This window comes from Syzygium oleosum, unplaced genomic scaffold, assembly GCF_021117445.2.
Source record: "Syzygium oleosum isolate NSW1041296 unplaced genomic scaffold, Sole_v2.1 Sole_v2.42, whole genome shotgun sequence".
Taxonomy (NCBI): Eukaryota; Viridiplantae; Streptophyta; class Magnoliopsida; order Myrtales; family Myrtaceae; genus Syzygium; species Syzygium oleosum.
Window position 1 is genome coordinate 1,285,658 of NW_026607526.1, and position 24,767 is coordinate 1,310,424.

Here is a 24,767-nt window from a genome sequence, read left to right on the forward strand (position 1 = left end):
TGTGACAGCATTTTGCGAAAATCAGTGAGAAATCCTTTTACTGACAAGTAGCCCCATGAGCATTGGCTAATTAAATGCAATGGATTCGTGCATTGGCATTATCCATGAGCTTCAAGGTGACTGAAATCTGCTTGTTACTCCCAATTCAGGTAAGAAGCAACAGTTTGTGCAATTGCTTACTTGTAAATAATGCCATGATACACGCTGTATGCTCTTCTTTGGTCGATATGAACCAGGTTGCATGAAATTTCTGAGAGGTTACTGGACAGAAACCTTTTCATTTTGAAGCTCAACAATGTCTGCTTCTAGCTAAGGCCCGTTCACTTGTCTCAGAAGACTTCCATTACACATCAGAATGCCCAACAGAAATGATCCTGTTGAGTATATCGTACTCTGAACATTTTGTTCACTCATCTGAGAGTTTCAGGCGGATGACTATAACTTCACCGAGCTCTATGAGATATACTATGCACATTCTGCTACTAATGCTCATTGGAGAGGTATGGCTGCACAATCTGAAGATCATTTCGCTGCAGTCTCTCCGTTACTGTGATTTGATTACCATTACTACATGCATCCTTGGCGCTGCTACACAACAGCAGTTGCTAAAAGGAGGAAGATTGTTTTGGCTGGAGGGTCTTCTGTATTGTGAAGCTTATGATTACAAGGATACATATATAGTTAATGTCGACGACGTGTTTTTACCTTCTTTCTTCAGTACTGAGGTGCTGTTATTGAATAAATCATGTCATTGTTTGGCCAAAACAAATGAACCACATAACTAGTAATCATGTCAATTAATTCCATGCACAAAAAATTCTTTTGCTGACAGATTTTTATTGATGTGTTATTAAGAATCATTGTAAATCATGTCAATGCATCTTCCTCTATCTAAAAGAACTGATTAGAAGTTTCTAATTAATCATGTTGTTCGAGAGTTATGTTGGGTGATGAGATTAAAGGAACGGACACCATATATGGACTTTGCTCCAACAGCATAATGTGAATTCCTATATCGATTTTATGTTTAAAAATCTGTCATATATTGAGTTAGATTCGATGCCCAATAAAAATCTGTCATATTATTCAGTATATCAACTTTGTAAATTAAACTAATATACATCCATTATTATTTAATCGAAATTCATGCATTTTTCATCATCGACTGACTTTAGACTATATTAACTAGGGGAAAATTGTTCAAAAAGTCTTAAACCTATTGCATTTTTACCAATTTAGTTCTAAACCTTTTAATTGTGCTAATTGAATCCTAAACATTTTCAACCATTCGTTCAATTTTGGCTAGAAATCACTGATGTGGATGCTAGCTGTCCTACGTGGTACGGTCAAAACTGACGTGAATAATTTTTAATATCATTTTAATATGTTTTGAATTTTTTATTAATTTTTTTCCTTTTTCCCCTTTTCTTCTCGTCCTTCTTTTTTACCTGTGGTCAGCGAGGGTCGCCAGGCCCTTGCCAACCACTGGGTGAGGGCCGCGAAGCCCTCACCTAGATTTGGCAAGGGACTCAAAGCCCTCGCCGACAGCGGGAAGGGTCGCGGCCCTCGCCCGCGATCGGCGAGGGCTGAGGTCGCCTTGCTTAGATTTGGGCGAGGCTGGCTCGCTCATCGCCACGATGGCCTCGCGCAGATATGGGCGAGAGCATCCTAGCCCTCGCCGGCCAAAGTTGTAAAAAAAGAAAAAGAAAGAAAAGAAAAAACGGAAAAGGAAAATAAAAATTAAATATATTAAAATATTATTAAAAGTTATCTACTTCAACGTAGGTCGTGCCACGTAAGACGGCTGTTATCCACGTCAGCGATTTCCGACCAAAATTAGCCTAATGAAGTCAATTGGCAAAACGTGAAAATGTTTAATTTTCAATTGGCATAAATAAAATGTTTACACTGAATTCGGAAAAGTACAATAGGTTTATGATTTTTTTGGTAATTTTCCCGATTAATTGGCAGTGGGCCCGGCCTATCATTGAGCATAAATTTTTTTTTGTCCTAACCTGCTCATAATTAAAGAAAAATAAAATTTAAACGTGAAATTATTCGGATCTGGACAAAACCAGTGCAAATCAAGTTGATCGGGCGTGATCCAAGAAGGGAATGAACTTGACGTAAAATTATCCTTTCGAAAAAAAAAAAAAAGAATAAGGTTCCGAGACCGTACGTAGGGGATTCGAGCAAGGAAATTTTTCATTTTCTTTGGTTTATCCGCCTAGTTTCAACTTAACATATTAGATAATTAATAAACCAATTGGGACGGAATTTCATCATTTTTTTTTAACTTTAAACTACCAATAATGTTCATAAATTGCATGTATTTCTCATTGATTATGAATTAAAATGACGTTGCTTTTGTGGATAATAGATGAAACTCGCGCGATATCCTCATTTTACTTTTCAGCCAATGGAAAGTTTCATAGGTTCTGGCGACAGTAGAACTCGTCAAGAGAAGAAGGGTTCCTGTTCAGATGATTGACAAAGCAAACGTTGTCAGTCACCATTAAGAGGTCGGAAACGGGTTCATTTGGCACTCCACTATATCAAATTAGTCCTTTGCACCAAAACATCGAGAGAGGCAATAAGAAACAAGAGAGGCAGGAGCCATCAGACGGTCCAAAGACATGGCCAAAATGTGTGTAGCCATAGCGGCCGTGCTGGCCGTGGCGGCTCTTCTTCAAACCTCAGCCACGGGGACCGAGTACATCGTCGGGGGTGAGCAGGGGTGGAAGGTCCCGCCTGAGGATGGGACGCCCTACAAGACATGGGCTGAGGACAAGAGCTTCAAAGTCGGCGATGTTCTGGGTAAGCACACTCGAAAGGAAAGGTTTAGTGCTTGAATAAATGAAAGATACTTTTATCGTTCGCGAAATTATTTAGACATTAATTGTTATCGATAATAAAAATATTTTTCATTGATTAATTATTTCAAGCGAATTATAAAAAAAAATTTCAGATCATTCGTTTCTCACGAAACAAATGGAGCCTCGATTGTACTTTTAGTTTTGCTCACCATAAATTGCCATCTTTATTTATTCTCTCGTGGTTAAATTACATACGTGCAACTACTAATTGAAAAATTCACAGTTGGTTTGCATTGCAAAACACATAACACTAGCGAGAAATTAACGTTTACGCCAAGGGCTTTTCCATATGATTTACCAAATACTTCTAGGGTTGCAATTTGCTTTTCAAGAAAAGAAGTTTAGCAAGTTCAGACCATGCAATTAGGGCATATCCAAGTCGAGCCGACGCAATGCCAAGCTTGAGCTCGACTCGACAAGAATACCCGAGACTCGAATTCGAGCTCGGGAGCCACTCGAAATTAGGTAAATCAATCCCGAGTAGTCACCGAGCCGAGCCCGAATAGACCCGGTTTCATCCCGAAATGCACATCCTGGCACTGATATATGATCATTAAATTAACCTCTCTTCTCGTTTTGGCTCCAAACGTTGGCAGTGTTCGACTTCTCCAAGGAAGAGCAAGATGTGACGAGGGTCAGAGACGAGGCGGCATTCGAATCGTGCGACTCCACAGACCACATCTTCCAAAAGACGACCGGCCCGGTCCGCTGGGAATTGAAAGGCGCCGGGGAGTACTACTTCATCGGCACCGTGGGCAAGCGCTGCCTCCGGGGACAAAAGCTGGCCATCAACGTTGCCGACGCCCCCGGCGGCCCGTCCCCTTCGGTGGAGGATCTTATTGAAAAGCCGAAACAAGGAACACCCATCCACTCTTGGAGGAAGACTCCTAAAGAGACGACATCACAAACTAAAAGATGTGGACCTAGATTAAGGGGAATAAAGCTGTGCCCGTGAAAGGACGAAAGCCAATAAGGTGATGGGCCCGTGAAGAAAAAATGAAGACAAAGCGCCGCCGAAGATCTCTCCACCGAATAATGCATGTTAAAATATGTTTCTTTTAAGATATTTTTCTCTACGAGAGATAGTTATAATATCTCTTTTGATCATTACGCATGCATCTCTATTCTATTTGATTGTGCGTATCCTTGATTGATATGTTATCTTGGATAATATCTAATAAAACTTATTGCTTGTGTACTCTTCATTACAATATATATAATTTCGTGTCATCCTTTTCAATAACTACTCATAGCCCTCTCTCAAAGTCAGATCCTCAACATTGTTCACGTCGTCAAACCGCCTGTTCTATTGTCGCGTAACATGCAGAGCCCTGTTATCTAAAAAAGCGCCGTCGGATTTGTTTCGTAATAACCGTATCGGCCACGTTTTTATTCGGTGTTCGTAATGATGAAATTTTGGAAGGAGATTGGTTAAAAGGCCAAATAATTAGCTTAAACATATCCCTTGTTTCAACTTAACTTCCATCATTTCAAAATTGACCGGATTGACTATATTAGAAAATCGTTAAAAGTTTTAAGATTAAATTGGCCAAATTGAAAAGGTTTGGTACGGAATTGATGACCGTACAATAGGTTTATGACTTTTTTGACAATTTTCTCGTTTTTATAAGGATATCTAAAAACAATAGTACTTTACCTATAGATACTCATACTTTTATTAATATAAATATTGTTCGTAATTTTTTAGATAGATAAACTTTTCAAACTTTTATATTGCGTGTTTTTGTAATTAAATTAAGAAAGTCTGTAGATTAGGAAAGTAAAATAGCAGGCATATAAACCCGATGCTACACTAAACGAATACTCGTGAATATTACCGACAAAATGATCAGACCTTATCATATACAATTAAGAGACTAAATTAAATAAATTGAAAGTTTAATTTTAGATTATATATATAGGATTAATTCAGTGATCACCATGGACTAATTAAAAGTCTAAAGATATGGGTGTACCAATTTGGAGTAAATGTGACATGAGCGTATCGATTTGCGATTTTTTATGATACAAAATTTTTAATTTTAGAGTAACTGTGACAATGATATAACAGTTTTAGGTTTTTGTTAGTATAGACCTTTGTTGGGTATGCTAAGCTAAGGAAGTTTGAGTTTTAGGGTTTCGATGGAAATGGCTGTCAGAATTATGTTTAAGATGTCTTGCCAGTATGTCTCATGTATTGATTAATCAGTGGAAACTTTACTTTGTTAACATGCGAGACCTTTTACATGTCTGGCCAGAATAAGATGACTGGATAGAGAACTTTTGCACTTCAAGGACTCCAGGTTAGCACATTCAATTATCTCTTCGGTGAATGCCACGGCATTGCCTTTACTGTTCGTCTGGCTGCTGCTAGTGACAGGCGTAGTGGCATGGAGCTTTATGTTCTTATTCTCCTCCTCTTCTCCTTTTCTAATCAATTTCGTCCCTTGGCTAAGAGTAACTAGACACGTACTTTTTATCGAAGGAATGCTTATTATTTTACTCGCTCTTGCAATCTGGTTTTTCTTCAATTGGCGGGCGGCACCAAAGCTCGCACATGGTTGCCGGACTTGAAGAAACATGGACTTTCTCAAGCTAATCTGTTCCTGGTATTGTCTTTTCTCTCGTTTCTGTTCTATCACTTGTTTTCCTGTTTCTCTTCCTTTGTTTTTCCGGTTTCTCCGCGGTTTGAAGCTAATTGTCGGACGTATTAGAAGAGAACTTCCAGGATGGGCAATCGACACTCGGATCACGCAAGGCGTTGGATACTTTTATTGGAGTCATTGCTTATGGAGGGTATGGTCGTAAGGTTATTGGATGAATTCCTTTCTGGTTATCAATAAAGAGGTACTTTTTTGGACTTGTTGATAATCGGTGAATTTGGGTCAAGGATTTTGGTAAGCAAGCTGCACACTCTTGATCAGATTGTTGGTAGGATTCTCAGCTCCATGCAGTCACGACATGGACCGACTCGCGCAGAGGAATTTCTGGGTTATCTCTGGAAGGTGCTAGCAGAAGCACTGCTTTAGTCCGAACTGTCAAATGCTTCGTATACCTGCTTGAGACGGCATTGAACTAACGACTTGTCGTAGTCATGCTTCGCTTTAAATTTTAATGGCTCCAGTGTTCCTTATATGAATCTTGACCTTAAATTTCCGTTGGGAAACTTTGCTTGTGTTAAAATCGGTGAAGTTTCTCATGGATTCTGTTCTCTTCTTATTATCACGCTAACCAAACGCTAAAAGAAAATGTACAGTGATTTCTGGTAGAATGCATTGAACTTTCTAACTTAAAAGCCGCTGCAACTGACTCGATCATGTCCTATATACATGATGGGCAACATTGTTTGCTGCTTACGGTTACTTTCACGTGTAGTCTGTATGCATGTGAAATGAGATGAGCATATAATCTGGACTCATCAATTTACTTAAATTTGAAATGGTGGGTTGATTTGCCCTGGTTATTGGTGTAATTACTCATCTGAGAAAGAAAAAACTCAGTTTACTTAGATACTGAAATTGCGTGCATTCTCGTTGAAAATGAAGTCTAAGGATATGATATTAATCCCATCGGAAGTCCCTATACCGGCATCCAGCGCGTGGCGATCCCTGTAACCGATAGCGGCACTCCAAGCACACAAATCTGTAATCTTATCACCTGCTGTTAGCAATGGAACTTGGAGCTATCTTTGAAACAACGTGACTTCACACAGAACTTTTTCCACAGAAGGCCATCATCAAACCAGAACAGTCAGACTAGGACATCCTTTATAAACTGCAAAAGGAAGCAGCACTGAAACAACAACCCACATTCACATAACATGCTAACTTCGCATCCTTCGCTCCGCATGGCAATCGATGTTCAAAGTTTTGATGTCCCACCAATGTCTACCCTCCAAAGATTCTTAAACCTAAACATTCTCTTCTGTTTGCAGTACTAAACAAATTTTATTTAGCCATGAAGTCTACAAACATGGTCTTCAAACCAAAATCTCTCCATCACTTAGCTCGCATTCAAGAGGTCTGAAGTCCGACATGCAGAGCTCACCTCTGTTTTCCATCGGCAAAGTTACGAGCTCCAAGCTCACCTCGGGGTCACAATCCCTGAGGTCTGAGGCGCCAAGCTTGCTGAAGACCAAGCTCGCTTCTGTAAACGAGCTCAGCCTCTTTGAATATGCTTAGCTTCGGATTTTTATTGATGTGTTATTACTAAGTAATGTCGTAAATCATACCGATGCATCTTCCTCTATTGAGAAGAACTGATCAGAAGTTTCTAATCAATTATGTTATTGAGAGTTCTGTTGGGTGATGAGACTCAATGAACGCACACCACATTTGACTTTGCTCTATCAGCATAATGCAACTTTCTCTTTCGATTCTACGTTTCCGAGCTCAAGACGAAAACCAAGCACAATATGATGAAACTGCTGTGATAATCACGGGAAGTTTGAGCACTTCATTTTCTCAATGAACAAGCTTGAGTGTGGAGAACGAGAGCTTGATTGATTTCTATTATTTGAGAGTTACATGCACCTAATTTTCCTACTTTCATGGGCGGATTAATCTAAGCCAAAAAGATCTTCAAGTCAAGGTCGCGAGGAAAAATAAGTGGTTCATATCAATTTCTTCTTTGTATTATTCGATATATTTTATTATTTGCTTGGGGAGCACACGAAAATGATACTTTACCAAACTAAACACGTCTCAAAAGTTTCTAGAAAAACCCCCTCCATCACGTTCGTAATTTTAGCGGGAGATATTGACAAATACACCTCTCCCTGGAGCGCTTTGTGATTGACAATTTTGCAATTAAATTTTTTGAAATAGAGGGAGGGGACCAAAGGATCTTGACTTCATGACTTATATAAATATGTATACGTGTGAAAATATTATTGTATTGTTTTTAGTGGTTGAGAGAAGATTAGTATGATATTTGAAGTGATGGGTTTTACATATGAACCTCCCATCGTACCTAACTATATACATGTAAAACATGCGAAATCTCCATTGGGATGATTGAGCTAGCCATAATGAGAAAAAAGAGCAAAGGACAGCAAAGGTGCCCCATTGCGAGATTTTTCTGTATATTCTTACTTTGAATTGAAATGCTAAACGTGACAGTTACGCCTTACAATAGGCGATACTTGAATTTGTGCAAATCAAACTTAGTTGTGGTAGGTAGGTTTACTGAGATTGATACTCAAAGATGATATATCAGTAGATGTGACGGATTATTGATGGACATTTTAATAGTCGACTTATATTCAGTGCCCAATAAAATTCGGCCGTAGTTTTTTGTAAATCAAACTTCGGTATATCTAATATTATCGAATCAATTTTCGTGGGGAAATTTATCAAAAAAGTCATAAACATATTACGCTTTCGCCAATTTAGTGCTAAACTTTTTAATTGTACCAAATGAGTCCTAAACCTTTTTCACGTTTTGCCAATTAAGTCCATCTAGCCAATTTGGCCGGAAATTTATGACCTTTTTTTTCATGCATTTGTTATTATATGCTTATTTTAGACCAATTGGCGGGCCAGGCCCATCATCGGGCACAAAATCCCTTGTTCGAGCCTGCCCATTATTAAAGAAAAATAAAAATTTCTACACAAAATCCGTCGAATCTGAACAGAATTGTGCACATCAAGGTGATTGGGCGGGGCTCAGGACGGGAATAACTTGTGCAGATCTACCTGTTTTGGTTCTTTCTATTTCTGCACTAACTACGATTTCATTTGTCTCTTCTGAAGATTGATTACTTTTATGAGCACCAAGGCCTGTTCAACTTCAATTCCGCATTTAACAATTTTGCTGAAATGCGAGAGAAACCCCTGCATCATTTTCCCAGTCGCTGTAGCAAAACGTGTTGACTGCTCACGTGTGCACATAACATGCTCTTCATAGGACTTTCTCGCACTAAAAAAGATGCCTTTCACAAAGAATGTTAGAGAACGAAATCGGAAAAGAAAAGGTATTAATAAGTTGAAGGATAAAAAAACAAACTTAAACGTATAATCCTCGTTTCGAATAGGCCTATGAGACCATACTAACGGGTGTTCGAACGAGGAAATTTTTAATTTTCTCAGGTTTAGCGGCAAGTTTTTGCTTAACCCGATTGCTAATCGATAGAACAATTGTATTCCCAATATAGAATTTTATCATTTGCTTAATTTTAAGCCACCAGTAACGTTTACGTGTAACATATACTTCCCATTGTTTGAAATCGAATATAATATCTCTTTTGTGGATAAAAGATAAAAATTCACACAATAATCAGAGTTGTTCTTTTATGCTTTCATTGAACTTCAAAGCTAATGTTCCTCACTTATTACTGACAGCTATTTTAATCTCGTTTCAGGAACTGAACGAAAGTCCCCCGTGTCGTGGCGAAAGTGTTCTACAATTTCTCGGAACCTCTTCCTCAGTTTTACTCTTCAGCCAATGGAAAGTTTCATAGGTGCTGGAGACGTGGAACGTGTCAAGAGGGGAGGAGATCATCTTCTTTCTCGGGCTACCGGAATTCAACGCAGAAGGTTCCTGTTCAAAATGATTGACAACGAGAAACGTCAAGCTGCATTTAAAATAAGATAAGTGAACATCGCGCCGTTTTGACTTTGGTGGGATTGCTTTGCATCTCATCCCGCGTCCCTTCATTGACTGAAAAGACCTTCACGTGATTCGCTTCGTTATATAAGAGGCCAGAAATGGGTTCATTAAGCACTCACCTCATCAGATTAGTTCTTGCACCAGAACATTCAGGGGCAAAGAAACAGAGACTAGAAAAGCCGTCCAAGGGTCTCTATAGACATGGCCAAAATGTGCGTAGCCATAGCCGCGGTACTGGCCGCGGCAGCCCTTCTTCAAACCTCGGCGGCGCAGACCGTGCACGTCGTCGGGGATGGCCTCGGGTGGTTGGTCCCGCCCGGCGGTAAGATAGCCTATGAGACCTGGGCCGACATGCAGACCTTCGTCGTCGGCGACGTTCTCGGTAAGCACACTTGGAACGAAAGTGTTGTAGGCTGTCATTGTACTTTTAGCTTTGGTTGCCATCGTAAAACTTTTTGCGTCGAGTTTTTCTGCATGATTTACCAAATACGTGTGGGATTGCAATTTGCTTTCAAGATAAGAAGTTGTAACAAGTTCAAATCATGCGATTAGGGGTGTAATCGAGTCGAGTCGTGTCGAGCTGACGCAATGTCAAGCTTGAGCTCGACTCGATCAGATACTCGAGAAGTTCGAATTCAAGCTCAAGAACAACTCGAAATTAGGTGAATCAATCCCGAGTAATCATCGAACCGAGCCCGAATAGACCCCGTTTTCATCCCGAGCTGCAACCCATGGCACTGTTATAATCGTTAACTAACTTGTCTTCTCATTGTGGCTCCAAAATTTTTCAGTGTTCAACTTCACAACCGGTGAGCAAGATGTGGCCAGGGTCACAAAGGAGGCATTTGACTCATGCAACTCCACAAGCCCCATCTTCCTAGACACAACCGGCCCTTTCAACTACACTTTGGATGCTGCCGGCGAGTACTACTTCATCGGCACCATGGACAGGCACTGCTACTTCGGACAAAAGCTGGCCATCAACGTCTCCGCCTCTGCCGGCCCGACCCCTTCGCCGCAGGCTCCGACCCCAACGCCGCCCCGAGGCCCAATGACATACATCGTCGGCGACGACTTGGGTTGGCTAGTTCCTCCTGGCGGCCCGATCGCCTACGAAGCTTGGGCATATAAGAAGACCTTCTTGGTTGGAGATGTGTTAGGTAAGTCCGATAATGCTACGAAATCATGCTTCTTTTATGTCTTCAAACACATGAGTCTCCATGTAAAACTAGTCACACACTTCATAAAAAAATTAAGTGCTAAGTATCACTTTTTATTTTTATTTTCGGCTTTGAATGAGATATCCCATGTTAGATTTGTTAAAATAAAAGAGTAATTAGAGTCGGCTTGTTTCGGGAAAAAATAATGAATGATTTGGATTTTTTTTCAAAGAAAAAATGATTTGGCCAATGAAAAATGTTTTTAAATGAACAATAATCTATCCTTTATTGGTTCTAAAAATGATTATTTCTATCACTTGAGTATCTTTCCCATGAGATTAAGTAGCATGCGAACCATCGAATTAATTTCAAAAGTCTAATTGGTTCTTTGTTATGCAGTTTTCAACTTCAAAAATGAAACCCAAGATGTCGCAGTGGTGACGGAAGCGGCCTATGATTCGTGCAACACCACCAACACCATCGCGGTCTATACGACAAGCCCGGTCAAATACAACCTTATTGCCGCCGGCGAATACTTCTTCACAAGCACCTACTCTCGCCACTGCATCTTCGGTCAAAAGCTAGCCATCAACGTAACCGCCTCCAGCTCCGCCACTCCACCTTCCAGCACCACAACCCCAACGCCGTCCGGCTCCTCCGCTCCATCTCCGACGGCCGGTGGCCCCTCGGCGCCGATACCCGAGAGCTCCGCTCCGGCTAGGGCTGTCCTCGGCTTCTCATCCACGTTGTTGCTCATCGCCTTGGCTTTTGTTCATTGAAATTTTTTTCTAGATTCTAGTAAATACAATATTGCTTTATACGAAATTCAATAGATACACCGCACACATCATTTGTCTCGGTCACCTTTTCTTCACGCGTGTTTGTTTATACTTTTCACAAAATAAGGTATCCGCCAGATTTTTTAGGCTTTTTTTTGTACCTTGATTTATTGTCAGTCCATCCAGGACAATAATGGTTGATCGATGTATTTAATTTCATTTAAATCAGTGGAGATTATACTATATGCTTGTGTAGTGAATCGCTTTTGATTTTGCTGCCTATGAATCAATAAACACCCGATGTTAACACTCTATCCCAATTCTTTACACATATCTGATATTCAATTAAGAAAAAATGCAGAAGTAAAATGGCATATATACACATGCACATATACATGTATACATGCCTGTACACATGCTCATATGCAAGTAGATAATGTATATAAGTCGGTCCACACGCACTTGCTTTGTGGTCGCGAATGTCAGTCCATGCGGCTCCTATTCACGGGGCAGACGTTCAATATGGAACCCTAAGAATATAGCCACACCCCACGAGACTTCCATGCACTTTCAAGTCGTTGAAAACTTGTACACGTAAGTACATGGGGCTCAAATTTCAAGGGATTCGATTAGGTGTTGACTTTAACAAAGTTTGATATGCGAATATTATACTGTATGGCATGAGATTTTGGTTCGTCATGTGCACGAGTCTCATTGGAGATACATATGACTGAAGGGATTCTTTTGCTGGTTATTTTAAAATTTCGAATTTTTAGTTAGAAACTAATGTGTGAAAGCAAGAATAGTGGAGATCACTATGCTTTTTCTTAATTATTGTTTTTTATCGCATGGGAAATGTGGGGGCACGCGTATTGAACCTAGTCTCATTGATGTCAAGGATGTAGTCTAAGATAGTAAAGGCAAAATAGAATCGTCAACTTCAAAATTGAAAAGGTTGCGGAAAAATATCACAAAAATATCTCACGTTTCTTTCGATATCACTTTCATATCTCTATTTTCAAAAATATCAATTTGCTATTTGAGTTTTGTTTTTGTTGACCATTTTGCACCTTCTTATCAGTTATGTTTATAGATTTATGTAAGGAAAAAAAAAACCATTTCTCTATTGAAAATGCCACCGTCCGGATAGTGAATTCCCAAGATCACCCATGACCCTCGAAACACCCCAAAACCTAACTACCCAACCCAAGCCCTAAGCTCGGCCACTAGCATCGGTAGTCGCCGATGGCCCTCCCCGATGACGCCGGAGCTTGCTGTTGTCCATTGGAAACCTTGAAGACGTCATCGTTTGACCGGTGTGTGGTTACTACAAGAACCACTCTCTAAATCGGCCTCAGTCAAGGTCGCCCATGGCGGCTCGTGACCTTAGAGCAAGGTTGCGAGCCACCTGTGGCCATGGACAGACCTAGGCTCCGTTTGGGAACTGCATTTCCAAGGCCACTCCGTTTGGGAACTGCATTTCCAAGGAGCTTTGGCCTCCAAAGCCCTTTGGGCAAATACAAATACTGTTTGGCAAATTTTTTGGAGAGCTTTGGAAAAATGCGATTGCATTTCCAAATGTCACTCCAACTTTATCCTCACTAAGTTTTTATAATTCTGGAAATATTCTTATCTCGCGTGACGTCACCAGCAAGGGTTCAACTGCCGACGAAGCCAGATCTAACCGCTAGCAAGCCAGTCTAGTGCCAGCCAACCTCGCCTGGTCGCTCAAACTCAAGCGGCCATTGCCTGGGTTGCGCAAACCCAGGCAACGGTGATGCAGTCTAGGTCACTCAAACCCAAGCAACCGTCGCCTGAGTCGCATAAATTATATAATATCTTTTCATTTCAATTAATTTTGTTAACTAATAAAAAAAATGAAATCTTTCTCGGTATTATGATAGTTCTATTTCATATAGAAAATTTCTCAAGCCATTGTATTTTTGTGTTTTCTTATTAAATTTAGTCAAATCCGTAAATTAGGAAAGTAAAATAGGAGGAATATAAACCCAGTGCAACTCTAACTAAGGTTCCATTTTTAGTATTATAGAGATTTTAAACTAAAATGTATCTAAATAGAACAATTCTAATATTTACAAAAACCGAAAATGTAAAAATCAATAAAAAGATATAAAAAATATTTATGGATCGAAATAAAAAAGATATTTTAAAAATTCGGGCACTAGTGTGATTATAAAAAGCTGTGAATAAATGTAATGAAAAGTTAGGGCCTAAATTGAATTAATTAAAGTTTAGAAATTATATTAAACACTTTTGAGTATCACGATTGACGAAAATAAGCACCATGATCACATTGAAGCCAAAATTTAGGATGCATTCGTTTCGCGAAAAATGAGTGATTTGAAAATATTTTTCGAAAAACGATAACTTATATCATTTAAAAAAATAAATGAATAGAAAATTTTTTCAATCGCCCACGAAAATAGTGAGGCATGATTTATTCAATGATGAAAATATTTTCTGTTAACTAATTTTTCTAAATGATATAAGTAATTATTTTTTAAAAAATATTTTTCAAATCACTTATGTTTTTTTAAAACGAATGCAGCTAAGCAAAAATTGTGTCATATTCTTTGGTTTTTACTTTTTGCTCCTTAAATTATCCTCGGACTAATACGAAACCGAAGGCTTGACTGAAGCCGCGGCCAGAACGCTCTCCTACCTCTTCTCTCCTCTTCGCATAAAACCCTCGGGACGAAGTGGGGGCAGCAGAGCATCGTCGCCGTCGGATACCCACGAAGCCTTTGCTCTGTAAGTGGAATCCCGCCTCCTCTTCTTTGTCCTGAATCTCGGTTCTTGTTATCAATTTCGAGTTTTTACGAAGTGGGTGCGATCGATCTTGGAAGACCAAGCTCGAGCTTCGTGCTGTGTTCGTATGCTTTGAGGTCGATCGATTGGTTGAAGAACTTTGGGGTTTGTTTCCGCTGGTGGGTTCTGGTACTGGGTCGATGTTTTTATGCCGATGTTGTCGCAATTCAGTGTTTGTTTGTGTAGCCAATGTTTTTGGTCAAGCTGCTCGCTGGTGCTAGAAAAGAATTTAAGCTTGGGTCAGAGATTGGAATTGGGTTGTTGCGCGCGTTTCAGGTTCTGAGATTCCAATTTCGGGGAATTTGTTTTTTTTTTTCCTTTTTCGGGATTGCGGTGGACTGGTGGAATTTATTGTGACCATTTGTGGTTGGATGAACTTGCAATCTGATTGTGTTTGCAATCAGATAGGTTTTGAGATAGGTTCTGAGATTTGTGTGTAATCTGATTGTCTTTTTCAGGATGAACTTGCAATCTGATTGTGTTTGCAATCCATTTGTGTGTGCAATCTGATTGTGTTTCCAATTTCAGGTTTTGCAATCAGATAGGTTCTGAGATTCCAATCTGATTGTGTTTGCAATCAGATAGGTTTTGTACTTCTGGTTGTCGGCATACGATGACTCGGGTTTGAGATCTGTTGCTGAAATATTGGTTTGTCTTGGAAGGTTTTCCTTGAAAATTTGTTTTCCCCTTTTGGGTTTTCAATGGTGAAAATGGAGAGCATTGAGTTTCTTCAGTTACTCTGTGGTAGGGATGTTGTGTTTGGATGAACTTGCATTTGGTTTGGACCTTTTCTGGTTTCTAGAAACGTCAGAAATCCATGATAGAATCTGACCATAAGTCCGGATTTATTATCTTCTTGCATAAGGATACTAGAATACCTAGTATTTACTAGCTCTTTTCTCTTAAGAGACTTAAAACCATTTAAGTTCATGGGCAGGGACAAAGACAGGTGAGAATGAAACTAGGAAACACCAATAAATCCAGGGCACTCCTACTAGTTGTAAGAGAATGAAATGAGGTTTCCTCTTTTCAATTCTGACTCTCCCACTCCAGTCGTTGCTTTTCTTCATTAGAATTCAATCCAACAACAGGCTTCTTAGTGAAAATAGAGATTCTTGGACGACATAGTTAAAAGAAAAAAAGGATTTCTATATTTGAAAGACAATTCCAAATAGAAAATTTGCAATCATTTCAATTTGCTTGAAAGGGAAAAAGGAGAGGTAATATCTACCCGTACATATTCATCAGCATTTCCCATGAATCTCAATGACCAATAATTGGAAATTGACGCGGTAAGGAACTTACTAGAGACCTGGCACCTACAGTCCAACCAATTGGAGAGAATCCATAGATTCCTTTTCGGGAGCGATGCATCCTTCCTGAATGTAGCATGCAACTCTCCATTGTACTGTGCTCATGAGGCTGATCTTGAGCCACCATCCAAGCATAAATTCCTTCGTTTAAGATAATACAAACTCAGGATATTCCACTGCACCGGTCGCTTGAGAGCATTTTCCAATACTATTATGGATCTTTCTTTGATATAGATATTAACTATGATGGAGAATATACCAATTCAAATTGAGTGAATTCAAAAACGATGTTACTGCATGAAAGATAGATAAATAAATTAAATATATAGAATAAGAAATAAAAAAAGAAGAAAGCTGTGGAGAGCAAGAAAGTTGCTATTTGCTTGTTTGGAAAAAGGATGCAAAACAAAATTAATTTGTGCTTGGCACCAATGCTATCACTCTAGCGGTTCCAGTCATTACTGGGTTTAGAAAACTTGATGTGTGAAGACTTACTATCAAGGCCTGCAGCAAGTGGGAGTTACGACTGCTGCTGTTAACCCATAGTACAAGTGGGACGGTCCCAGCTCACGACATGACAACTTGACCTATATCCTTTTGAAGATTTTGAAACGTTTGGGTGCTGACTCTTCAGATTGATACATGGCATTCACCCCTCAAATTTAAATTTCGGTTGGGAGCTTCCATACTGTGTCATTGTGTCCTAAGTAATTCAGATAATTTTGTGTATTTGCTAAAGCAGCTTAAATTAGCCTTTATTATAACGGAAAATTGTTTTATGCGAAACGGGTCAAAAGTAGTCAGTCGTGTCAATTTCAAAGTAGTTAAGTTTTTTCTGCACCAGAGAAGGGTTTCTCAATTGATATTCCACATACGGTGGTGTGCTCTTGTCTGATATTTGATATATTGCCACCAGTACCCTATGATAAGTTGATTGGCACGTTAGGTTGCAATGTTTCTGGTTCTTCTATTTCCTGAAATCCAAGGTTTCTTTTCCCCGTTTATTGGCTTAAAACTTTGCTTGCTTCGTTGTTGAGAGTTTTGTGACACTTTGGAAATTGTTTGGTTTTGTGATGTCTGTCTGGATTTTCCAGGACTTCTGACCATGCCGAAGAATAAGGGAAAGGGAGGAAAGAACAGGAAGAGAGGAAAGAATGAAGCCGATGATGAAAAGCGTGAACTTGTATTCAAGGAAGATGGGCAGGAGTATGCTCAAGTACTTCGCATGCTCGGTAATGGCCGATGTGAAGCAATGTGTATCGATGGGACCAAGCGCCTTTGCCACATAAGAGGGAAGATGCACAAGAAGGTTTGGATCGCAGCAGGTGATATCATACTTGTGGGGCTTCGCGACTACCAGGACGACAAGGCTGATGTGATACTCAAGTACATGCCTGATGAGGCTAGGCTCCTTAAGGCATATGGAGAGCTTCCCGAGAACACACGTCTCAATGAGGGTATTGCTGGTGGCCTCGATGAGGAGGATGAAGGCCCCGGCGATGATTACATTGAATTCGAGGACGAAGACATTGATAAGATCTAAACTAGGTTTGATAAACACCTCCTGTTCAGTTACCCTGGATGTTTCTCGCCATTGAGTTGTGTTTGCTGATAGTCAATTACACAGCATTTGGTATTCATGTTATAAAGTTGGATCTGGTTGTGAACCCTCGTGTAATCTCCATTTTACCCAGCGCAAGATTCTATATTTGCCCTGTCTCTGCAAGTGTTTTATATTACTCTTTGCACAGGTAATAATTAAGTTGCCTTAGGGAAGGCAGCTGATGTCCAGATGCGGCTGTAGGGTCGAAGTGTTTTCTTCAATTTCGTTCTATCTGGTGCTTTTGTACGCTCTGGTTTTGCTCTGGCTTTTGGCTTGTCGTAAGTCGCGCTACATCATCGATAGTTTACTAAGAATTGATAGTCCTTTACTTCTCTCCGGTAGTAAAGTCAAGATCACTTTGGTGATCGGTCTCATTAACTTATCTTTGTTAGTGTGAACTTTCCCTAGTAAACTTAATTTGCTAGGTCCAAGATTTGTTTTGAGTGTACTGAAGCATTGCCAATTTGATATTGCAATTCAAGTTATGAGCTTAGGCCATCACGTCGGAAACCGTGTTTCGACTTTCAGTGTTCCTTGTCGGGCAAAAAAGATTGGCTCTGTACTTCGTGAAATTCGGTTTTCACTGGTAGCTAAAACTTTTCAGATGGACCGCTTTACAAGATATCCCCAACCTCTTTGGGTTTTCACGATCGACGAGTCTCTAGCTACCTCTTTGCTCGATCGTGTCTCTACTTCCATTTCCCATGTATCATCAGGCAGCTACTTGTTAGTGCTAATGGTCGCTCCACAAAATCAACGATGCTTTTGATTTTCGAGAAAGAGTGCTGAGGAACATACCTGTTTTATAAAAAGAGCATGTTCCACATGTTTCGAGTTTTTAAAAGCACAAAGGTCACATGTCAGGTCAAACATTAGGACAAGTTCCACCTAACTCATAAATTATTTTACAGAAAGGGGACCTGCAATTTCCATGCATCGGTAAAGTCTTTCCTTATTCAACTCCGCAATTAACATGAAATTTAATGCTAATTGGAAGATTCCGAGGCATAGATATCTTTTTCATTGAACGAATTTCCGATGGAAGATTTCGACCCTTTTGTCCCGCCATGTTTCTAATTTCTACATGCAAATTTCCTAGTTCCCTCCTCCTCTTTGCATGCCAAGTCAATAAATCTCACCCACCATTGGCTCTGCTCTCTTCTGCCCTTTCGGGTTCTTGGATTTCTTTATATTACCAAAAGCAGGTCTTGAAAGACTAGGTGAAATGCAAGACCTTTCAATAATGAATAGAGTTGACTCGAAATGCTATTGTCCAAATCCATGGCAGATGTTGCCTTCTTTGACACGTTCCCCGCTTCTAGTTTCCCATTTTGGCTCCTCCTAACGAACTTGAAGCAATATAGAAACTTCGTTTTCACATAGTGTTCTAGATTAGTGTTATTGGCTAGAAGGAAAATTTGTCCAGAAAGTCTCAAATTTATTATACAGCAGTCAATTAAATTTTAAACTTTTCAATTTAACTAATTTAACTATAAACATTCTAACGATCTTCCAATGTAGGCCTTCTATCAATCTTGACTAGAAATCGCCGATGTGGCCACCGGCCGTCCTACGTGACATGATCGGCACTGACATTGATAATTTTCTAATTTTTTTATATTGTTTATATTCTTTTCTTTTCTTTCCACTATTCATCTTCTCGAAAGGGCTGGCGGGGGTCGCTAGGGCCTTAGCGATAGCCGACAACCCTCGCCTACAACAAGTGGGGGGCTGCACGCCCTCCCCGGCCACTGCGCGAGGGCCACGAAGGCCTCGTTTGCTACAAGCGAGAGCTTGCAAGCCCTCACCGGCCTAAATCGAGGGCCATGAAGCTCTTGCGAGTCCTCCCCCATATCTAGGCAAAGGCTACGAAACCTCGCTCGCAGTCGATGAGGCCTTCCAGCCCTTGCCCAAGGTTGGTGAGGGCTCTCCCAAATCTAGGCAAAGGCCGCGACCTTCACCCGTGGCCGGCAAAGGTTCCCAATGGTCGGTGAGGGCATGCTTCCGGCCACCCTCGCTGACCCTTCAAGGAAGATAAATAGTGAAAAAAAAGGAAAAAAATTATATTAAAAAAATTGCAAAAATGTCCACGTCAGCGCCAACCATGCTACATGGAATGTTCCACGCTACATTAGCAATTTACGATCAAAATTGGCCAGAAGGACTATACTGAAAAATCGTTAAAAGGTTTAGAACCAAAGTAGCCAAATTGAAAAGTTTGGAACTGAATTAACTGTTGTACAATACTTTGAAGACTTTTTGGATAATTATCCCGTGGTGGGTATATATTTGAACTTTTAAAAAGAAGAAACCAACATGCTGTTAAAAATAATAGCCTTAGAAAAATATACGACCCTCATCCGGGCTAACCAGCATTAAAAACAAAGTAGTTTACTCAAGTTCAATACCGATTAAATATTGACTCAAGCTTACAAAGAGAGGGAGAATATATATAAGAGTATATAAATCTTGTAACCATGTGATGTGAGATACTTTAATAATCCTAAAGGGAAATCATGTATACATAAAGAGCATATAAATTAGTAATGTGAGATACTTTAGCGGAAGAAACTGGCGATGCAGTACCGGTCGATATTAAGAGAAATGATTAAGTGACCATCCTTAATTTACTGTGAGATTAATAGCATGTTTTAATAATTATAAATTATTGCGGGGTCCATCTTTTGAAGAATTTGTGGCTCAAATAACGTTAAGCTAGCTCTTTCACAAACGTTCAAATCTATCCCTTTGCGTGCTGGCAATTTTTTAGGAGAAATTCAGTGCCTTGCATGGACTTTCATCGATGGCATTCAATGAAAAAGCATTAACTCAGTGAAAGCAGAAAAATCCCCCCCAGAAAGATAAGCCTTTGGGTTTGGTGTGGTCCTCACGCCGCAGCCTGATATTCTGGAAGGCCAACCAGTCCAAATCGCCGCGCTCGTTCGAGAAGTTGTTCCATTTTGAATATTTCTCTTCTTGTGGCCAACCTATTTGTAATAGTTCAAATAGAAAAATTGAGACCGAATTGGATCTCTGATTAGTTCGATATCTAACCGTCAATCGATTAGCTAAACTGGATGCCTATCTAGAGTTAAATACATGGGATTAATAGAGAAAAAAAAAGGTTGGTAAAATCATCATTTGGTCAGTTGCATCGAGTTCTGTTCCGTGTATGAAATTGTGTAGGGTACATGTTTCCAACCCTATAGTTCGAAGTCCTGATTTGTCATGATTCTTAAAGAGGGCTAATTAAAAAAAAAAAAGCACTAACTTTACCTTAAGCGACAATTCTGTCATTTTTGTCTCAATAAAAAGCACGAATTTTTACTTGAGTTCTAAATCTGGCCCCTTGATATGAAATTTTCAAATTGTTCGTGCTAGATTTTGGATTTAAGTAAAAGTTAGTGATTTTTTATGAAATAAAAAAAAATTCGGGTCTAAATTGTCACTCAAAATAAAGTTAGTGCTTTGTTTTGAAATTAGGCCTTCTTAAAGAAACATTTAAATGGATAACATTTAATTGGATGGACATACTACATCAGCATGTCACGTAATATATGTTTTGCGCCGCCTCATGGGCATGCAAAAGTCACGCAGCAATTTCCACACCCAGGCCAAAGCAATGCCTAGACCCAGATCCTATAAATAGAAACCCTAGCCCATATGATCCTCTCACTTCGGTCCTAACTCTCTTTCTCTCATTTTTCTGGAGCTCAAAGAAGCTCAGCAAGCACGTCATAGAGGGAGACCTGACCGATTTAGCACACAAACAAGAAACAAAGGGAGAAAAAAAGATGGTGAGAGGAATGAACATGCTTGCGTTGATGGTGTTCCTGGGAGCTGCAATCCAGAGTTGCAGTGCTCAGACGACGTACACGGTCGGCGATGGTGTTGGATGGAATGTGCTTGTGAACACCACTCAGGCCTATGAGCTCTGGGCTGCCAACAAAACCTTCATGGTTGGTGACATCTTAGGTGAGTCTATTCCTATTCATGTCTCTATTAGAGAGCATTACATATTGAATCACGAGTTTTTATCTAACAGCTTAAATTCTTGAATCGGCGATGGTGATCCCACGAAATATAAAATCAAATATATGGTGCTAAAGAAAGATCAACACCTATCTTATGAAATGAATCTTTTTTCTCAAGCTTTGAAACTAAAGATATAGTTGGATTTGATTTCCTAAAAGGCTAAAACTTAGCATAAGACGTATTGAAATATACATTGATTTGGATATTAACAATAATGCCATTCATTTCTGTGTATGTAGTGTTTAACTTTATCAACGGGACACAAAACGTCGCCGAGGTTACCAAATCAGCGTTCGACTCCTGCAACATCACCTCCACCATCTCCATCTACACAGACCCGCCAGTCAGAATCACCCTTGCCACCCCTGGTGAGCACTTCTACACATCCACCTACACGAACCGCTGCTCCCTCGGCCAGAAGCTCGCCATCAACGTGAACGCTGCCTCCGCTCCTGGGCCGGCCCCTACAACTACACCAACACCACCTGCTGCTTCTGCACCGGCACCGACGTCAACCCCGACAAGGTCGCCAATGACTTACACCGTAGGTGATGGTGTTGGATGGAATGTGCTTGTCAACACCACTCAGGCCTATGAGCTCTGGGCTGCCAATAAGACCTTCATGGTTGGTGACATCTTAGGTGAGTCTATTCCTTTTCATATCTCAATTGGAGAGCATTACATATTGAACCATGAATTTTTGTTTAACGGCTCAAATTCTTAAATCAACAATAGTGATCCCACAAAACGTAAAACCAAAAATAGAGTCCTATCTTATGAAATGAATTTTTTCACTCTAGCTATCAAACTAAAGATATAGTTGGATTTGATTTCCTAAAAGGCTAAAACTTAGCATAAGATGTATTGAAATATACATTGATTTGGATATTAACAATAACGCCATTCATTTATGTGTATGTAGTGTTTAACTTTATCAACGGGACACAAAATGTCGCCGAGGTTACCAAATCAGCGTTCGACTCTTGCAACATCACCTCCACCATCTCCGTCTACACAGACCCGCCAGTCAGAATCACCCTTGCCACCCCTGGTGAGCACTTCTACACATCTACCTACACGAACCGTTGCTCCCTCGGCCAAAAGCTTGCCATCAACGTGAACGCTGCCTCGACTCCTGGGCCGGCCCCAACAACTACACCAACACCACCGGCTGCTTCTGCACCGGCACCGACGTCAACCCCGACAAGGTCGCCAATGACTTACACCGTAGGTGATGGTGTTGGATGGAATGTGCTTGTCAACACCACTCAGGCCTATGAGCTCTGGGCTGCCAATAAGACCTTCATGGTTGGTGACATCTTAGGTGAGTCTATTCCTTTTCATATCTCAATTGGAGAGCATTACATATTGAACCATGAATTTTTGTTTAACGGCTCAAATTCTTAAATCAACAATAGTGATCCCACAAAACGTAAAACCAAAAATAGAGTCCTATCTTATGAAATGAATTTTTTCACTCTAGCTATCAAACTAAAGATATAGTTGGATTTGATTTCCTAAAATGCTAAAACTTAGCATAAGACGTATTGAAATATACATTGATTTGGATATTAACAATAACGCCATTCATTTTGTGTATGTAGTGTTTAACTTTATCAACGGGACACAAAACGTCGCCGAGGTTACCAAATCAGTGTTCGACTCCTGCAACATCACCTCCACCATCTCCGTCTACACAGACCCGCCAGTCAGAATCACCCTTGCCACCCCTGGTGAGCACTTCTACACATCTACCTACACGAATCGCTGCTCCCTCGGCCAGAAGCTTGCCATCAACGTGAACGCTGCCTCCGCTCCTGGGCCGGCCCCAACAACTACACCAACACCACTTGCTGCTTCTGCACCGGCACCGACGACAACCCCGACAAGGTCACCAATGACTTACACCGTAGGTGATGGTGTTGGATGGAATGTGCTTGTCAACACCACTCAGGCCTATGAGCTATGGGCTGCCAATAAGACCTTCATGGTTGGTGACACCTTAGGTGAGTCTATTCCTATTCATATCTCAATTTGAGAGCATTACGTATTGAAGCACGAATTTTTTGTTTAACAGCTCAAATTCTTAAATCGACAATAGTGATCCCACGAAATATAAACCAAAGATACAGTGCTAAAGAAAAACATCAATCCCTATCTTATGAAATGAATTTTTTTACTCTAGCTTTCAAACTAAAGATATAGTTGGATTTGATTTCCTCAAAAGCCTAAAACTTAGTATAGACAATTATCATTGGATGAACTAAAAAAGACATTGATTTGGATATTAACTATAACGCCATTCATTTTTGTGTATGCAGTGTTCAACTTTGTGAATGGCACACAAAACGTTGCCGAGGTTACCAAATCAGTATTCGACTCCTGCAACACCACCTCCACCATCTCTGTTTACACGGTCTCGCCAGTCAAAATCACCCTTGCCACCATCGGTGAGCACTTCTACACATCCACCTACTCGAACCGCTGCTCCCTCGGCCAGAAGCTCGCCATCAACGTTATCAGCAGCTCCACCACAACTCCATCACCATCTCCCGCTACCCCTCCGTCGCCAGGGAACTCGGCCGCCTCTTTGGGCGTCACCGGCTTGTTCTCGGGGATGTTGTCCATTGCCGTAGTGTTGTTGTACTAGATTAGTTAAGTGATATTTTTCCTTGGTTCACTACATGGCGATCGTGATTCGTTTTTGTGAGTTGTTTTTTTTTTTAGTATTGAGACTCATACTTGTTGATTATGATTGATTGTATACAATAAAGTTGATTTTTCGTGAACTACGTACTGGACTAGCCAGATAACTAAATGGGTACTCAGCTCGATTTATCAAACCTTCTCGAAGTCAAAGTTCTTGACCAACCGATCATTTACTTGGAAAACTCGGCATTTGGCTTTGACACGGCGCCAGAATTGAGGAATTGAACTAGCCAATCACAGGTCGAAAGTTGTGCTTTCGATTAGCAAAGAACGATCCAATCACACATTTTAATAAACTCTCGCCATCTATGAGGTAATTATGTTTTCCATTATCAATGTCCTGAAAAGTGGCTCAAGAAAAGTTCATGTAATTCAGTTTGACTGTTGGTCGTGTGCCTGTCGTCCGATTTTCCACAAAATTAGCAACACAAATATCCTTTGCCCAATACTACCCTCACGTAAAGAAACTCTCGAGGGGTTAATAGAATCCCAAAGGTGATTGTGAATTTTGGTACCCAAGAAGGGTGAGATTTACAATTAAATCACAAGTTCTAAGTCTTGGTTGGTCTGCCTATTGCAGGTTAGATCACATGATAGCTATTTCTCATGAATCTCCCTAGTCAAGACAAGACTTGGTTGTCTCCGACTGTATATGAAGGATGCAGTTAATATGTTCTTTGTTGAGTGAAAGGACGGGGAGGGGCAACCCCCGTCTAGGCGTTATTATAAGGGTCCTACGTGACATTGACGTCGTTAAAAATTTGACATTGACATTGCCGAGCTGGATTTTTTTTTCTTCCTTTTTTCAAATGTTGCCTCTCTTCTTTTTCTTCTTTTGCTGCAGATCATTTCTT

The 24,767-nt window shown here is 40.3% G+C and overlaps 4 protein-coding genes across 4 annotated transcripts; all 4 read left to right on the forward strand.

Annotated features, from left to right (window-relative positions):
• Nucleotides 1–2,636: 2,636 nt before the first annotated feature.
• LOC115691244 (umecyanin-like) lies at nucleotides 2,637–3,831 on the forward strand. Its single transcript, XM_056306197.1, has 2 exons — nucleotides 2,637–2,817; nucleotides 3,473–3,831. The coding sequence occupies exons 1-2, from the start codon at nucleotides 2,637–2,639 to the stop codon at nucleotides 3,829–3,831; spliced, it is 540 nt and encodes a 179-aa protein (XP_056162172.1).
• Nucleotides 3,832–9,589: 5,758 nt separating this feature from the next.
• LOC115691218 (blue copper protein-like) lies at nucleotides 9,590–11,667 on the forward strand. Its single transcript, XM_030617803.2, has 3 exons — nucleotides 9,590–9,867; nucleotides 10,277–10,645; nucleotides 11,045–11,667. Exons 1-3 carry the CDS (start codon nucleotides 9,687–9,689, stop codon nucleotides 11,422–11,424), a joined length of 930 nt encoding a protein of 309 aa, XP_030473663.2. The 5' UTR covers nucleotides 9,590–9,686; the 3' UTR covers nucleotides 11,425–11,667.
• Nucleotides 11,668–14,036: 2,369 nt separating this feature from the next.
• LOC115691219 (eukaryotic translation initiation factor 1A) lies at nucleotides 14,037–17,285 on the forward strand. Its single transcript, XM_030617804.2, has 2 exons — nucleotides 14,037–14,196; nucleotides 16,661–17,285. Exon 2 carries the CDS (start codon nucleotides 16,672–16,674, stop codon nucleotides 17,107–17,109), a length of 438 nt encoding a protein of 145 aa, XP_030473664.1. The 5' UTR covers nucleotides 14,037–14,196; nucleotides 16,661–16,671; the 3' UTR covers nucleotides 17,110–17,285.
• A 3,552-nt stretch (nucleotides 17,286–20,837) lies between these two features.
• On the forward strand, nucleotides 20,838–23,993 carry LOC115691210 (uncharacterized). Its single transcript, XM_056306216.1, has 5 exons — nucleotides 20,838–21,144; nucleotides 21,444–21,845; nucleotides 22,127–22,528; nucleotides 22,809–23,210; nucleotides 23,526–23,993. Exons 1-5 carry the CDS (start codon nucleotides 20,964–20,966, stop codon nucleotides 23,852–23,854), a joined length of 1,716 nt encoding a protein of 571 aa, XP_056162191.1. The 5' UTR covers nucleotides 20,838–20,963; the 3' UTR covers nucleotides 23,855–23,993.
• Nucleotides 23,994–24,767: the final 774 nt, after the last annotated feature.

Coding starts and splice junctions, on each gene's coding strand:
- LOC115691244 (XM_056306197.1), top strand. CDS start 2,637: ATGGCCAAAATGTGTGTAGCCATAGCGGCCGTGCTGGCCGTGGCGGCT. Junction 2,818..3,472: donor CAAAGTCGGCGATGTTCTGG/GTAAGCACACTC, acceptor AAACGTTGGCAG/TGTTCGACTTCTCCAAGGAA.
- LOC115691218 (XM_030617803.2), top strand. CDS start 9,687: ATGGCCAAAATGTGCGTAGCCATAGCCGCGGTACTGGCCGCGGCAGCC. Junction 9,868..10,276: donor CGTCGTCGGCGACGTTCTCG/GTAAGCACACTT, acceptor AAAATTTTTCAG/TGTTCAACTTCACAACCGGT. Junction 10,646..11,044: donor CTTGGTTGGAGATGTGTTAG/GTAAGTCCGATA, acceptor TTTGTTATGCAG/TTTTCAACTTCAAAAATGAA.
- LOC115691219 (XM_030617804.2), top strand. CDS start 16,672: ATGCCGAAGAATAAGGGAAAGGGAGGAAAGAACAGGAAGAGAGGAAAG.
- LOC115691210 (XM_056306216.1), top strand. CDS start 20,964: ATGGTGAGAGGAATGAACATGCTTGCGTTGATGGTGTTCCTGGGAGCT. Junction 21,846..22,126: donor CATGGTTGGTGACATCTTAG/GTGAGTCTATTC, acceptor ATGTGTATGTAG/TGTTTAACTTTATCAACGGG. Junction 23,211..23,525: donor CATGGTTGGTGACACCTTAG/GTGAGTCTATTC, acceptor TTGTGTATGCAG/TGTTCAACTTTGTGAATGGC.